This window comes from Arvicanthis niloticus, chromosome X, assembly GCF_011762505.2.
Source record: "Arvicanthis niloticus isolate mArvNil1 chromosome X, mArvNil1.pat.X, whole genome shotgun sequence".
Classification (NCBI taxonomy): domain Eukaryota; kingdom Metazoa; phylum Chordata; class Mammalia; order Rodentia; family Muridae; genus Arvicanthis; species Arvicanthis niloticus.
In genome coordinates this window covers 52,043,484-52,061,057 of record NC_047679.1, presented here as the reverse complement: position 1 = coordinate 52,061,057, position 17,574 = coordinate 52,043,484, and the positions used below count along the sequence as shown (strand labels likewise).

Genomic DNA, 17,574 nt, shown 5'->3' with positions numbered 1-17,574 from the left:
TATACTAGGTATTCTATAAAACGTTGACAACTGGGAATAATTTGTAACGGTGATGTACTCTAGATTGTTACATAGGTATAAGGAGGCTAGGGATGAGTAAAATTTATTATACACATTTTCAAGTACAAGAGAGACAACCTGAACCAAAAGTCAACAAACTGCCTCCCACAGGCCAAATCGAGGCTATCACCTATCTTTGTGAGAATAAGAGTTGAGAATTTCTTTCTTTCTTTCTTTTTTTACGGGTTTACAACACCAAAAGAAAAATAATACTTAATGGCATGTGAAAATTAAGTGAAGTTCAAATTTTAGTGCCCATAAAATTTTATTGGAACCCAGTTACACCCATTAGTTTTTAGACGGTCTACAAAGGCAAGGAAGGCTGAATTGTTGAGATGGAGGCCAGGTTACCTGCATGGCTTAAAATATTTATTACCTGTCCTTTTATAGAAAAAGTTTATCTGCCTTTCATCTAGAATCTAGTCTGGCAGTAACATTTAAGAAAAAGAGAGATAAAAAGATAATCAGAGCTTTATAGGATGATCTCTGGGACTCATGGAGCCAGCCCTTTGGGGTCCAGAATACCTGATCAAGTCTTTGTTGAATCTACAAGCTGATGTTTCTAGTTGAATTAATTTGCCCCTGGGAAAGATTACTCAAAGAGTCAGGGAGTGAAGTGGACACTATCATACACCAAAAACTTGTTGTAAAACTCCAAATGAGGTAACATTCAATTCCACATGAGTTGAGGTGGGAAAGTGGATTTAAAGGACAGAAAGAGTTCAATAAAGGTTCACTTATATTTCTTCCCTCACAAAAACCTGGGGTGGGAGAGAAAATCAAAGCCATACTTATATAAAATTTGCCAAGGAAACTAAATTGGGACGTATTGTAAACATCAGTGAGGATGGTGTAATTCTTTGAGTTCAGAATGTAAACTACAGTTTCAGTTTTATGATGTGTACCAAACAGTGCACCATGTGTACAAAACAAATGGATGTGCAGTCTCAAAGGTTTTACTAGAAAATGTCTGAAAAATAGTAAATTTTCAAGTACATAATGTGCATAATGAATTAATTAACCCTCTTTGAAACATGATAATAGAGATGAGGATTCATATCCTGATTTTCCACACGAGCAAATGGAAAAGAAAGGAAGTTACTCATCCATGGTCACAAAGAGAATCTCAGTCCTCGATGTTAACCCAGCCTTTCCACATGCACTTTCAGCTCTTTCTGGCCCTGTTTGAAGATTGAGTTTTTATTGATCCAGGTCTAGCATTTACCATCTGCTACAAAGTCAAACTCCAAGCACATACAGGTATAAAATGCATCTGTGTTTGCTGAAACAATAGTGATGTTTCTAAATTATAGAATTGTCACAAAATTCTAAGCTGGGAAGACATTTATTTATTGAAAACCTCATTTTGGGGGGGTGGGGGAGGGGGTTGAAACAGGGTTTCTCTGTGTAGCCCTGGCTGTCCTGGAACTCACTCTGTAGACCAGGCTGGCCTCGAACTCAGAAATCCGCCTCCCAAGTGCTGAGATTAAAGACGTGAGCCACCCCTGCCCAGCGAAAACCTGATTTTATTTTTACTTATGCATACGTATGTGTGTGGAGGGGTGGGTGGGTGGGCAGAAAGTAGTTATAGATGACTGAAGGTAGCCAGGGAATCCAGAAGAAGGTTCTGAAACCTTCCAGATCCCCTGGAACTGGAGTTATAGGCAGTAGTGGGCCACTATACATGTGTTCTGGGAACTGAACTCTTAATTTTGGCAAAAGAAATCTGTTCTCATATCAAATGAACCATCTTTCCAGCCCCTGGAAGAATATTTATAAAATATATATATTCTAAAATCAGAAAACTAAAGCCTAAAGGGGGAAATTTCTTATCTAAATCTACCCAACTAAGTCTTTTGAACCAGTATAAAGGCACCACCTTTCTTTGATTTCCTGGTCTCTTAAGATAGTATTCAACATTCCTTCCCTGTCATTTTCCCAGTTACCTTACCCATCTACAAACACATTTTCTCTTCTGCCTATTTCAAACTTATTGGTCATTCCCAAACATATCCATTCCCACATTTATACACACATGACCTTCACCAATCCACTCTTTTCCAAATTAGTGATTTAACCTCCAGGGCCCATTCTTCTTTCAAGAATATACAGAGCCTTCCCTGCTCAGCCCAAATTTCACTTATCTCTCAGTATTTACAACTACAAGAAAATGTGGGACTATCCCTTCTTTTCCTTTCCAACAAGAAAACCTGGCCAGATTACAATTAACTTTGTGCAAAGCCCCCTACCAGTGACTGCTTTAAAATGTCATGCTTTATAAACCACCAAAGCTAAAAATGATTTTTTGTCTGACATGGCAGGCTTTTAACTCTTGTACCTGTGTCCAGGCCAGAGATCATTGACAAATGTGTAAAATGTGATAGCCAATGTGCTAAATACTCAGTCAGATTTAACTTAAAATGAATGAGGAAAACAAATATTTGTGTCTATACTCTTTTTAAGGCAGGTAGAATTCTAAATTTCAACACTTTCAAATAGGCAGTATAGACACATATTAAAATATTTAAAAATCAATATATGCTCTTTGTGGGTGATAATATAGTCTCCTGCTTTCAAGTAGAGTTAACGATGCTAGTAAACCCAAACCATCTATCTATCTTTTACAGGGAAGAGAAGAAACACCCACAGTATATTATTTATTATTATTTATTATTATTATTATTATTATTATTATTATTATTATTATCTGTTTTAAATATGGCCTTTTGAGCTATTCTTGGCTGGCCTAGAACTCACTGTGTAGATCAAGCTGGCCTCGAAATTGCAATTGCTTCCTGAGTATTGTGATAGTAATAACATTTTGTCTTATTTTGTTTTCCCATAAAATACCTTTCTATATCTCTCAAAAGACTGAGGAATGAAGCCTAGGGCCCACATTCCAAGGTAACCAAACATCTTAGAATGTTTCTCTTCTATGGCTCTGTAAGACATCCAGAGGTGCCATAGATTATCTAACAAAATCCTCAGTGTAGCATGGGAACCTTACTTTCATGTTGTTGGTCAGAAAAGTCGAATAAATCTTATAGGCTAGTGCCCTTGCCCTTGGCTGCCTCCCAGATGTTGAAGACAAGTCCCTATTAGGACTTGGAATAATTGAGTTGGTAGTGGCCTGGAAGCCTCTTCCTTGAGTGCTAGCTCTCATAGTATTCAAGTGAATTATGCAAGCAACCAAGAGAGAAAATCAAGGAGCAGTCCTACTCAGCTGTAAAAACTCTGAATGAAAATAATGACTAGTACAGAAAAATTTCCTCAAAGGTACAATAGTGACATTTTTGTTTTTCTCTGAGACAAGTTTCCTGATAGGGTATCCAATTTCAGGTGGTTAGCTGTAAACACACATACAAATAAGCAATGCTAAGTGAACTCAACAGGTTGTATTTATATATACACATCTATATATGTATATGTGTATGTGTATGTATTTATATACCAATAATCATTCAAGAAGAAGAAGTCATAAATTTGAAAGGGATTAGCAAGAACACAAAGGAGTTAGAGCAGGGAGATAGATTATCCAACCTCAAGTTGTCATTCTTATTTTTTCTTCTTTTTATTTTTGATATTTTTGAGATAGAGTCTCTACATAGCTGCTCTGCCTGTTCCAGAACTCACTATGGCCTCAAACTCTATGTCACAAGTACTAGGATTAAAGGCATGTGCCACCATGCTTTACAGCCCCCAAGTGGTCATTCTTAAATATATATCCTTATGACCAACACTAAATGGACACATATACATGTCTATGTGTATATGTGCATATGTGTATATATGTATATATGCATACATGTATAAATATGCATACATGTATATATGTATATATGCATATTATACATGTATATATGTGCATATGTCCACATGCACATAGGTGTATGTGCATGTGTACATATCACATATATGCATATTTAATATATATGTTTTATATATATTATATATATATTTGCTCCATGCCTGGATTTTTAAATAAAGCAAGCATATTCTTCAATAAGGATGTTTTCTGATACATAAACTTCTGTTGTCCAAACCATGGTCTTTAAGCAATTGCACTGTCTTTAATTGGTGTTATGGAAAAACTGTGAAATAAACTTGTATGATAATGTTTAAAAAAAATACCCTTTGGTGATCTTGATTTTCTTAAATAAAGTATTACTGAGTTTCAAGAACTTAAATGACTCCAGGCTCTGAACCATGTGGAGGTGGCTCTGGTCATAACCTAAGCTGCTCACTTGAACTCATTTCTCTCCTGTAATGTGGGGCCTCTGCTTCTCTCCCAACAGTGAGAACAGGATCACCTGTGACAGGGTGTTAGGAAGCAAAGGTGTTTCCCTGGAGAAGCTGGGGTGATCATCCTTGGAGCATGTTTTCACTTCCTTTCCTGATAGTTCTAACATAAATACTGCTAAGAAAGGAAAGCACTGCTTTAAAACTTTTTCTAAAGGTCTAGGTTTATGCCCTAGGGCCTTGAGTCTTACGCTAGTCTACTATGGACAGCAGCAATGGGCCATTTGAGAGGAAAGGTGAAACATTTGGCTCATTTTCAGTAATACCACATGCTGGTTGCCTCCTCATTACTTTGGGGAACTGGAAGAAAAGAAAAGGGTAGCTTTCTGTTTTGAATGTATTTCTTCTACCTACTAAAATGCTGATATTAAAATCAGTTAAGATTGGCTGTCAGTGAGGACCACAGTGTAAGGGTACCTGCTTCATACCCTTTCTCTTGTTGCCAAGTATTCCCTGGTGCTTCTGTTGCACTGAGTATATTTCTCTGGAAATGCATTTCTTTTCTGATGCTTATTTTGCAGGAGAAAGGGCTGTCAGTTTTGGTTCTGACTGAAACTCTCCTTGACCAGGTAGAAAGAAGAAAAACTTCACTGGCAGGAAGCTTACCCTTTTTGGTAAGCCAGAGACCAGGGCAGGGTTGCAAAGTTAAAACTGAGCCTGCGACCATGGTGGACCATGTAGGGGCAGCTTTCCAGTGTCTCTTTGAGAAAGGAGTACCAGACTGAGGGAAGGCAGTAGTGTGTGAATAAATGTTTAAGCCTCACCCCCACCCCCCACACCTCACCCAGTGATTAAGAAGGGAGGAATCACTAGACTACATTAAAGGTCTGGAGTGGAAGTTTCTGCTAGATGATGCAGGTTAGAGACATCATAATTAGTGCAGATAACAAGTAAAGGCTTCATCCCACTTAGCTGGATACAAAATGCAAGTTATGTTGGGATTCTGAACCAACTGTCATGTCCTGAAGGCAGTCCTCTGATGCTTCTCTCAGAGTTCTTACCTACCTTGGAGCCCTTATTGCAAAGAGAGGTTCCAAGGAAGCACCAACCAGGAGGGAGCAGGTGCAGACCCTGACAGTCTGCTGAACAGTGAGAACACTTCCTTTTCTGGGGTTAAAGCCAGGAAGCTTTTGGTAAGGAACACTCTCATATTCTCTACAGAAAACAGCCTGTAGACTCCATTGGGTTTTCACCACTTCTAACCTCTCTAATAAGGACAATTTTTTTCCTTCACTAGGAAGCAGAGTTGAAAACAAGCAGGAAGGAAATTTAATTTTTCAAATCATTAATTCTGCTTTCATTCCTAGGAGCCACCAAGCACCAGCTGGGGCCACCTACATCACCTCCATGGCTTGTACAACCAGGGCAGCCAACAGAGCTCAGCAAATACAACCATGCACTTCTTTGATCTTACATGTACTATGAGAGGGCCCTTTCTCATGACTCACTCTCTGGGATTATCAGAGGACCCTGGAAGGTCACTGTCTTTCTCTGGGAGGCAAAAGCGAAGGGAAAAATATCAGGAAGTAGGTAAGACATTTTACCTTCAGCAGCTCTTTTGAAGAAGACCTTGCAGCTGCCACATGTGAGAGCTCCATAGTGACAGCCAGAGGCTTCATCTCCACAGATCAGGCAGGTCTTCTGGGGTGGAAAGTAATAGTCGATGGGCAAAACGTGGTCCCTGGTACTGTCCAAACTGAAAAGACACACGCACACACACACAAAACAAAGCAGCATATGTCAGTGGGTGGCAGAAATCAGTCAGAACTCTATGGGCTTCTGAGAAACTATACATATAAGTGACTATTCTGTGTATTGCTCAAGTGAATTAGTGTGAAGCTGAACCATTTCGAGACCTTCTCTAAGCATGGTGTTTGTAAGGTTTCCCATGATACTGGCAGGAGGACACTTTGAATCCTGCCAAGGAATTAAATTCTGAGAGAGTAGCCAATCTCATGGGCTCTGCATTTGTAAGAGAAGGAAGATGACTGGAAACCTGAGGTTAAGGTGTCAACTTAATGTGATGCACTAATGACAACATATACAGTCATTAAATGGCATGAATCTAACTCTATATCTTACTTCTTCCAAAGAGAGGCCTATAATCAACCCGTATCAAATACCAGAAGAATTTTATATATTTTAGCTCTTGGAGCCTGGAGTCTTACCTGTAACACGGCAATATTGTCACCAGTATCACTGTATTATTGCTATGACAACATGAATCAGATGTATGAGTTACTCTTGATATTAATATACAAGTAACGGATAAATTAGTGCTCTCATACTAGTTTTCATTGTGTTTTGTATCAATTCTTTTGCTTTCTTCTTGAGCCTCTCAGTGTCACATGGGCTTGTCCCTTTCCCTGTTCTGTAACAAAAATGTAACAGAATCCTTGTACCATATACTTTTCCTGAGAAATGATACACAGCACTGTTGAACATTTTGAAGGATGCTGTCAAAACCTTTACAAGACTTCCAGGTTCCCTGGATGTGGATCATGCTTTAGAAGTCACCTAGTCCAAATTCTTAGCTCTAAAATATGTGCCTACAATTTTCAGGTAGATGTGAAAGTAAAGAGATAGAAAAGCAATTCTAAACTCCTCACTGTATGCTAGTTCTCCATCTCTTTTAGTAATGAATTCATTTGTCCAAATAGAATATGCTGCTTGCTAGCCAAATACCAAATTTTGTCTATGTTCCATGTCCTATGTCAAAAATTAAGTAAAATTTAAGTGACCTCTTACATTAATCTGCCTCAAAGATGACAATTGTCCACACTCTTAGCTGTAGGACTACAACTTCCATTATTTATCTGTGTTTCTCTACCAAAGAAGGAAGAAAAATGAGCCAGAACTAGAGCTTACTTCTTGTGCTTAGTGGTTTTATCACCCCGTAACAACCAAACAAAGAATGATTATTTTCTCATTAATATTGAACAGAGGAAACAAGGAAGAATAAGAAAGGACAGGGTTAAAATGATTTCATACCAAGCCATATTTATCTCCTCCTAAATTCAATATAGTTTTTCAAATGTCTTCTCACTATTCACCTCTGCTTTGTACTAATGGCTCTTTGTTTTCATGCTTAGTTTAGTCCCTAGAAGCCAGAAAAGTATTCAGTTCTTTTCCCTCCTGCCCCAAATGAAAATCTCTGGCAAGGCACAAGCAAAGAAAACTTAAAATGGTGGCCATTATTCTCTTTCAAAAGCCTTCATTTCATGTCATAACTAAAAATTAAACTGAATCAAGACTGGCAGAACCACAGGTTTCAAAGGAAAGGAGTCCATTTCAAATATGCAAGTCAGCCAAGTGCAAAGAACATCATTCACTGTTTTGGTTAAAATCATTCACTTGGGTAAATATTGTGCCTCCATTTTTAGTCCAGAAAGCAGCAGAAGAAAATTAGTGTTATGTTCTTTCCCTTTTGCAGCTTACTATCTACTACAGCAGAAACCCAAAGGCATGGAAAGTAAAATAACACAGGAAATAATAGGATTTCTGACTGCTACATAGATGAAAGCAGATAAACAACAGGATTATTTTTAAAGGATACAAGTGTCCATACAGGTAAGTAACAATACTACTAACATTTTTTAGGTACAAATTACATGTCAAGTTAACAAAGTAGAAAAATATAGAAAATAGAAATTATTCTTCTGAAGAAGACTTTAAGAAAAGAGTTGTTCTTTAATTAGTCACTTAAGCAAGGTAAATTTGAAAGCTGTGTGATGCAAATTCTATCTACATTACTATAATACTGCACACTTCAGTTTTGTTAGGAGAGTAGGTATTGTATTATTACAAAGTTAAAGAAATATATTTTATCTACATCAAAATTTAAACTATAGTTAGTGTAATTTAAATAATCTAATCAAATGTATACCTAAGAGAACATTAAAACAATCACCATCTTGTTGAGTAGACATGTACTTAAAAAGTGATACCTTAAAAATTAGTAAAAGAAAATGGGAGCGAACAAAACTAATGAAGATGATTTTAGAATCTAGCCTTTATGGGCTACACCTCACTTTGATTAAATGCCCAAATAACCGCAGGTTTCACTAGACACATTTCTCCTCTCCTTTGTCCCTTCTCCTTTCTCCTCTACTCAGTTCTCTGAAATATTTTGGACAGCAGCACTCCTGACTCTGTCTTTGTGTGAATAAGGGCATGCAGTGGTTCTGACTCATGGACTAAACGTTGGGAGATGAAAAAAGATGAAAATAAAAATTCTGGCTGTGGTTCCTTTTCCCAGATTCATATTCCAGTGAAACTTTTGCACATGTGACAAGGAAGCACATGCATGAATGCTCATAGTAGCTTTGTTTATAGAAGCAGAAATGCCAAATATCTACTGACAGGAGAAAAGAGAAATGAATTTTGGCATATTTATTCAACAAAATACGAGCCATCAATGGCAAAGACACTGACTAAAACCTCATAGGTAAATCTTACATACTAGTGTGTAACAGGCCTAGCTTATTAGAGGATGCATTTAATTTTGTTGTATAAATTTCCAAAAAAAGCAACAGTATTGTTAGGGAGTATATGTGAAATGTTATTAAAACTTAAGAGAACAATAGGTCTCAAATTTAGGGCGATGTTAAGCTCTGAGGTATTGCTGAAGAGGATGATCTGAAGATGAAGGAAATATGACACACTGACCACATGTCAGGTAGCATTTTAGGTTTTGGAGGATGGGGCAATGAACAAAGCTTACCAAAGTTTCATGTCCTCACAGACCTTGAATTCTAGCAGGCTTAGTGTAATGGTGTTAATAACACTGTGGGGTCTTTAATGAGAGCACATGAGTATTCATTCATTTTATCACTAGGCAAATAATTTTTATTATTATAAAACCTGAAAAGTTTTAATATCTTCTTAAATAACACTCTATATGCAAGCACAAAGGTTTGCTTTGAGAACAAGTGTATCATGTTACTTCCCCAACTCCCCAAGTTTACATGCTTACTTCAAGATGCACAGCTAATTAAATAGAAGTGGATTGCCAAAAGCTGTGTCCTGAAAATGCCAGGTCATCCTTGAAGAAAGTTGGACACATGGCCTTGAGGATCTTTCTCTCTCTCTCTCCCTCCCTCCCTTCTTCCTTCCCTCCCTCCCTCCCTCCCTCCCTCCCTCCTTCTGTCCCTCCCTCCCTCCCTCCCTCCCTCCCTCCCTCTCTTCTTTGCTTCTTTCCATTCTTGTCCCCAAATGTTCTTGTTGCCAATGTATTGAGATGCTTTGAAAGTTGGTCTGGAACCAAGGTGAAATGCAAAAGTTTCATAGCATTTTTTTAATTAGGCCCAGTATTGTTTCCTTATGAGAGAGAGAGAGAGAGAGAGAGAGAGAGAGAGAGAGAGAGAGAGAGAGACAGCTAAGTTCTAAAGTCCATGTACCCAACTTTCCTCATGGCTTTATAGCTAGTCAGACCTATTTTAGACTCCTCCAACTACCAAAGTTTGGGCAAACATTGTTAAAAAAATCAATTAACCATAAAAGTAGAAATTTATTTTCAGATCCTTAATATTGTTCTTATATATGTGACCATCTCATGTCAATAGAACACTCCCTTTGAAATTTTTTACCTTTTAATTAATTGTTGCATATACATAAAGCTTCAAACTCAAATAATATTAAAAGGTTAACACATTAGATGGAGAGAGAAGATAGAACACACACACACACACACACACACACACACAGAGAGAGAGAGAGAGAGAGAGAGAGAGATCTTGCCAACAACATCTCGTTTTCTCCAACTCACTTTCCTTTAATTATTTTCTTTAACATTTATTTTAAGCTTTGAAGTAAGTTTCTAGTCAGAATTTTGGATTCTCTTTATTTTTTAATCTGAAGATTGTTTTGTCCATTCTAGGATCCTTATATTTCAATAAGAACTTCAGGGCCAGTTTTCAACTTCTGATAAGAAAGCAGCTAGGATTTTAAAATTATCATTAATATATATTGTGCAAGGGAATAGGTTCACTGTGACATTTACATACCTGCATATGTTAGGTTTTGATCGTGTTAACAATCCTTTTAAAATTCTTTTGCTTCTCATTCCTAAGCTGCTATTTTGCTAGAGCGTTCCTTCATTCTTTAAATATTCTTGACACCTCAACAATACTAAATCTTTCAATATATCAACATGGGATAATTTTCTCATGTATTTCTATTTTTTCTATTTGAAATTACTTTCTACAGTGTTTTGTGATTTTCAGTGGGCCAGCCTTATACTTATTTTGTTAAATTTATTCATATTTTCTGCTATATTGGTAATAGTGAATGATCTGTTTTTTTTTTTTTTTTAATTTCCAGATTATTCTTTTCCAGAATATACAAATGTAGTTGGGTTTTACACATTAGTCTTTAATTCTGCATCCTGACTGAACTCTTTTGGTTATTTCAAATAGTTCATTATGGGTTTCTTAAAACTAAACCCTGGGTCCTACACATGCTAAGTAAGGATTCCTTCACTCAATTATATCCCTAGGGTCCTATCTTTTATTCTTAATATGGTATATCATATCAATAGATTTTTTTTGTGAAATGGAACTCACTAGGAGTTGGTGATAATTTTTTCTGTCGTTGTTTGCAATATTTTTTTAGCTATCAGTTGATTTATTCTGTTCTTGATGTTTTTGAATCTAAATTAAAGGGTTAGAGAGATGGGTCAGTTATTAAGAGCACTGGGGGCTTTTTTAGAGGACCAAGGTTTGGGTCCCAGCATGTGCATGGTGGGTTACAACCATCTTTAACTCTAGTCCCTGGGGATCTGATGTCCACTTTGGGTTTCCTTGGGCACCAGGCGTGCATAAGACATATATGCATACTTGCAGACAAAATGCCCATTTATATAAAATAAATAAGTTTAAAATCTTAATTAAAATCCAGGACTTATCCCAGGGTCTCTGACATGCTAGACAAGTGCTCTACTGCTGAGCTACGTTCCCAGCCCAAGGAGGAAGCCTAGCCTGGAACTCATCATTCTCCTGCCTTTCCTCTTTAGCATACCTTTCTGACATGCACTATCACAATAGCAAGCATGTTGTATCAAGCATGTTCTCTAAAGTAACCTATGTTTTCATTGTTCACCAGATAATTTGAAACCTTTTTTTTTAGGTTTAAATTTTGGTGCAACACATTTTCAGTTTAGAGTATCTCATCTCACCTGTGTGTGCTCCTTTGATCCTGCATTTGTTTAAGAGTTTGTTGTTCATTGCCATTCATTTGGGGATTTCCCAGTTTTCCCTCTATGACTGACGTCTAATGTTTTTCATCATAGCAAGATAACTTCGGGAACTTTTTGAATGAATGTTCTTTATATTTTCTTTGTTTCATTTCCAGAGTTCTGGAAGGGTTGAGTCTCATAGCTTTTGCTTGTAATTTTTGTTTGTTTTTATGAAAGGGTAGCTACATAAATATTCTTATTCTATCATCCTTCATGTCTCACTTTCCAAATTACACTGTATTGTACATGCTATAAAACTCATTCATATACATACACTATATCATGAAAAGAAAGAGCCAATAATATTTTTATTCATATATTCTTCTATTAATTTTTGTATTCAGTAACTCATGATATATATGAGACAACTCTGCTAAATGCTGGGTATGCAAAGACAATAAAGGCACTGGACATAGTCTCGAGGAGTTTTCATAATCTTAATCAGGGTTACAAAAGTAAAAACTGTTGCAAGAGGAATGCTGTACAAGGAGCCAGGTTGGGTCTGAGGGCTGTGCTTACTATGTTCTAAACCTTATTACTTATGACACTGGACATTTTACTATTGAATCTAGAGATCAGATGGCAGTACCTATTTCCCTAAACTTCAATTAAGCCTTTAGCTTGAGCAGTATATGCTGCTTCAAACAGTATACAAAGGTAAATAAAAACATTCCCTGAGCCGGGCAGTGGTGGTGCATGCCTTTGATCCCAGCACTTGGGAGGCAGAGGCAGGCAGATTTCTGAGTTCAAGGTCAGCTTGGTCTACAGAGTGAGTTCCAGGACACAGAGAAACCCTGTCTTGAAAAACAAACAAACAAAACATTCCTTGCTACTATACCAAGATAGCTGAAATGGTGACAGCAAGACTTCCTATCAATGTCTTGCCGATTTGACAGATCTATCCTTTTCTCCTGTTATTACTCTTAGAAATGGAGCTGAACAGATGAATGCTTATTATAGTCATATCCTTGCATTTCCCAAACCACATCTGCTATCTTCATTGAGCCAATTTTTCCCCAACAGTTTTTAAGTCATCATAGCCAATCAGCCATGGAAGAACTAACCAGATTGTTTCCTGCAGTGTCATCAAGTATTGGGGCAAGATCTGTTTCCATATTCTGTTTCCGGAATGCATTGCCAATGAAACAGGAAACATAAAGCAAGCAAGCAATCAATTACTTTTTTTTTAAAAAAAGCACCTCATTTTAGCTTACATGTTAAATCTTCCTATACTAAAACACTTCTCACATCTTTGATTTTAATTTTGGGTTATAAGAAGACTATTTACTGAGGGCTTGCTATGTGCTATGCACCATCGAAAGTGCTTAATTGTCACAATTATTACTATAGAGTACATAGGATGTGTCTATTTTAAAAATGAGGGATCCAGAGGTACCAGAGCATTTGGTAATGTCTTCAGAATCACACAACCAGCACATGGCAGAGCAATCTTTGTGCCAGCTAGCTTTAATATCAACGTTACATAGGCCAAAGTTATTTAAAAAGAGAAAACCACAACTGGAAATGCTTTTGTAATATTAAACTGGAGACAAGCCTGTGGGGCATTTTCTTCACTTAGTGATTGATTCAAGAAGGGTCAGCTGATTGCAGGTTGTGCTTACTATGTTCTAAACCTTATTACTTATGACACTGGACATTTTACTATTGAATCTAGAGATCAGATGGCAGTACCTATTTCCTTAAACTTCAATTAAACCTTTAGCTTGAGCAGTATATACTGCTTCAAACAGTATACAAAGGTAAATAAAAACATTCCCTGAGCCAGGCAGTGGTGGTGCATGCCTTTGATCCCAGCACTTGGGAGGCAGAGGCAGGCAGATTTCAGGCCCAGGCCAGGTTTTCCTGGGGTGCATAAGAAAGCAGGCTGAGGATGCTCTAGAGAACAAGCCAGCAACCTGTACTTTATCATGGCTTGTGCTTCAGTTTCTGCCTCTAAGTTCTTGCCCTACTTGAGTTCCTACCCTGACTTCCCTCAGTGATGGACTGTCTCCTGGATGTGTATCTTAAATATTTTTTTTGTCTCCAAGTTGCTTTTAATTGTCGTGTTTTATTACAGCAGCAAAACCCCTAAGATTTTCCTCCAAATCACACATTTTTTTTTCATTTTACATACAGAACTGTGTTCTAAAAACTATCACAGTTGGATAGTAATTAAAAATCTTTTAGTCCAATGTTACTCTTGGCCACACATTAAACACATACAGGAGCGTCCTTAATCAATGCCTTCATTCTGAATTCAGAATGTAACTTCAATGAGGTTTTGTGTCCATTTGTCCCAGTTACTCAAATGCTTTAATGTCCAGAAATATCTGGTATTGGCCTTGTTCACTTCCTTCCACATTCACTGTAAAATTTTGTGCCCTGAGAGAGACAGAGACTTGATGAGAATAAACAGGCCTGGCACTCTTAACTCAGTTGTTATCATTCCTAGGCTAAGGTTCTGTTGCAGAGTAAGACATGTAGTCTTATTTGGGTTATATGTGAAAGAGAAACATGGAACGTGCAAAAAAAGTCTATATAGTAACCCACATAATACAGCCACTCAGAGTTCAGAAAACTTTAAGAAATGTTAAAAGCATTAAGCAATACAAGTACTACCAAGACAGAGGTCAATCACTATGGGACTATCAGTTTGCTGGAACTTCTTTAACATTTATTGAGTTATCTAGTATATATCAGATACAAACTAAAAGGATCCAAAGGTACACATGTCCCTGATCCCTCTCTTAAGTCTAGTTTGTAACACTTGCTTTGAATGGCAGCAAGTGTCCTTAGACCCAAAATTCACAGATGAGGCAAATGAAGTTCAGAGGAAACACATATTCTAGTACACCGGAGTAGCATTGAAAGAGAGAAAAAGCAAAGAGTCTAAGGAACTGAGAGTTCTGAGCCTGAAAGCCACTTTTGCTTATCACTAGTCATGTAATTAGTTTCTTTAACTGTAAAATGGGGAGCATAACATTCCAAGCTCAGAAGGTTATTGTGACAAATAGGTCAGACAATACATGGGAAAGGGTCTGGCATACCATCCCCTAAAGTTGTTAACCTTTACCTGTTTTCACCACCTCACTCCAACTTCCCCTTGCAATTAGAGAATCTTATACTGTATAGTGAGTTTTATCCTGCTAGGCTGGATACTACTAGTTAAGGCTGAAAAGCAATAGCCAGTTAAAAACGCTGGGAAAACGTTCTACCTTTTAAAGCCCATTTGTGACATTGTCTGAGGCTAGGAAAACACATATAATTTGGCATAAGAAATACAATTTTATTTTTGGCCAAGTGTCTCTGTGCCACTGAAACTTAAAAGAAAACAGATAGCACCATGTGAACAAATCCAATTTGGTAACAGTGAAACACTGATTAGATTTGAATTTTGATTTGAAGCCAGGAAGCCAAGGTTAGACACTTCAAGTTGGTTCAAAGAATGTATAGGGGCTAGAAAAATAGGTCTATTGTATCACTGACCCACAACAGAACAGAACTTACTTTGATCTCTTAAACTCCAACACAACAAGAACAGCTATTAACTGGAAACTGAAGAAATCACCCTGTTCCCCCAAGTAAACAGACTCTTTTTTTATTGTGGGAAGAGGGCTTATTGACAAGGATTAAAAATCCCTGACCCTATTTCATTCCAGGATATATTATAATAAATAGTAGAATAGTAACACCTGGTATTTACTAGGTGCCCGTCCAACCCAGCTGGAAGTAAAGTTTAACCTCATTTGCCCTTTAGAACAATTAAGTGAAGTATGTATCGTCATTCTCATTTTATAGAAGGAAATGTTGGGGGTACAGCATCTTAATCGTTCTGCTCAAGACATATAAGCAGTAAATGGTTGCCCTACACTGTGAACTCAAGTCCTTTCTGACTCGGAAGGTAACCATTAGGCTATAGTTTTTTACAGCGTGTATCAGATTTTGTGGTGACTCAACACAGAAACTTTGAGTCATTTTGGACTTAATGTACTACACTTCCTCAATGCTTCCCACCTGCCACCACCATTCCTATCAGCCGATCAGTGACTAATATCTGTTAATTTTACAGCCTAAATGGTCACCATAGACACGTAATTTTATCTTCAAAATAACTGTAGCTACCATATTCAAGCCCTTTTGCTTCTTGTCTGATCTTCGCACAGGACCCCAGTGGCATTCTAGCAACAACAACAACAAAAAAAATTGCTTCTGTATCTCTTCTCTCTGACAGCTCTCAACAACTCATGACTCACTTGAGTGCTTCTAACTCATTGACACATTAGAATAACAAAAGGAGCTTATTAGTAATATCATTACTGCGCCTAGCATCTTCTTAGTCTAGAGTTACAGGTCAAATCTGAGTGTTTGTAATTCTATGAAATGCCTAAGTGCAAACCAAATGGCCGATAAGCTATAAATTCAAAGTACTCTCTGGGCATTCAAGGCTTATTCCTACTTCTTAAATTCACCCCTTCTGCAACCTCTTTCATATGGTGTGGCAGTGGTGTGAAGCCGCTGCAGTTCCTAACCCATCCTTTGCCATTTCAAGCCCTCTGCTTTTACTTCCACTGGAACTCAAACTCTCCACCCTGCCTCTGACCAACTGTCTCTTTCATAACATTACATCATTATGTAGGCCTCAGCAGAAGAGGCCATCAACAACTCCAGAAAGCCATCTCTGAGTCTGTATCCCCAGAAAGAGCATGTACATGTCCTTACGTGTGCAGTAGAACTCATCTAAAGAACAAGTATCTCCTGATCACATAACCTACCCAAGTGTCTGCTTTCCACCAAGCATTTGGCCAAATGCTGCTTCTTTTCTTTCTCCTATTATGACTCTCAAGGAACAGAAAAGTGCTTATTTAGAAATAGCCATGTTATCCCTCAATGGGCATCTAAATGTGAAGACTAAGGCAGATCGTGAACAACTTTTGAGCCGTAAATTGAGATGCTTCCAAACTATATCAGACAAATGAAAACTTCTCATTTCCACAAAACACCAAAGATTCCAAAATATCCATTCAGTCTTCATCTTGGCCATGAAATTCCCACTCACAGCTAAATTATATCTCTCAGATTCTTTCTTTTTCTTTAGCTGGTAGAAGTTGAGAATAATTACTTTCTGTGATCCTAAAGTACCAATCTCTCTTTGTAGATTACAAAGAAACACAGAGGTGAACAGGATGTAATCTAGGATAAAACCTGAGAAAGGACGTGTGTCATGCTTGGCATTTTTTGGAACTAGGTACTAGTGAGGCGGCATGGAGCTGGTGAACTGTCATTGTTAAATAAACAAAAACAAGTCGTTCAAGTTGATGAACAAGCACTTTCCATACTTTAAAGCCATCATGTGGCCTCTGGCGTGCTACCCTAGTATTTCATCAGCCCCAGTGATAATGAGACACACTGCAGCTACAAAGAGTCTGCTTTCCCTTTATGGGCACTGTCTATCCACCTCTGTTTCTGCTGTGGAATCTGCTGCTGTACAGATAGGAAATTATAAGACATTAGGAATTCTGTTACCAATGTGTGTGACCAGTCACCTTGTTTTCTGACTCTCAGTTTTCTCATTTTATAAAATCCATACTTGTAAGACAGTGCAAGTACATAAAGTAGGGTTATGGGGTCTGTACAGCCAACCACCTGATAAAGCAAAGAGATGAGTCAGAAGAAGGGTCATAGCAAGGTTAAATGCCCTCCCCACAGTAGAGCGGAAAGAAACAGTTACAATTTGAATTCCTTCCAATGTATCAGACTGCTTTCTTGTACTTAGAAAACAAGGCCTTTCATTAGAAACTTTAATTTGAGTGAATTGGCAACAACAACTTACAGTATTTCATAAATTTAAAAGCATTTGAACATTTATACTGATCCATTCTGTCAATGAAATTTTATTTGGCGCTAACATAAGCCAGGTACCATTGAGTTGAGGGTACAGTGGCAAACAAGTCAGATAAAATTCCCGACTATTATAAAGTTTC

At 37.6% G+C, this 17,574-nt stretch overlaps 1 protein-coding gene across 1 annotated transcript in view; it reads right to left on the bottom strand.

The window, feature by feature from the left end:
- The window catches only part of Ar (androgen receptor), a 160,897-nt gene that overhangs the window by 59,803 nt on the left and 83,520 nt on the right, over positions 1-17,574 (bottom strand). The window contains exon 2 of the mRNA XM_034485525.2: positions 5,904-6,055. Within this exon, the coding sequence (XP_034341416.1) occupies positions 5,904-6,055 (152 nt within the window). The remainder of the gene's footprint in view (positions 1-5,903; positions 6,056-17,574) is intronic.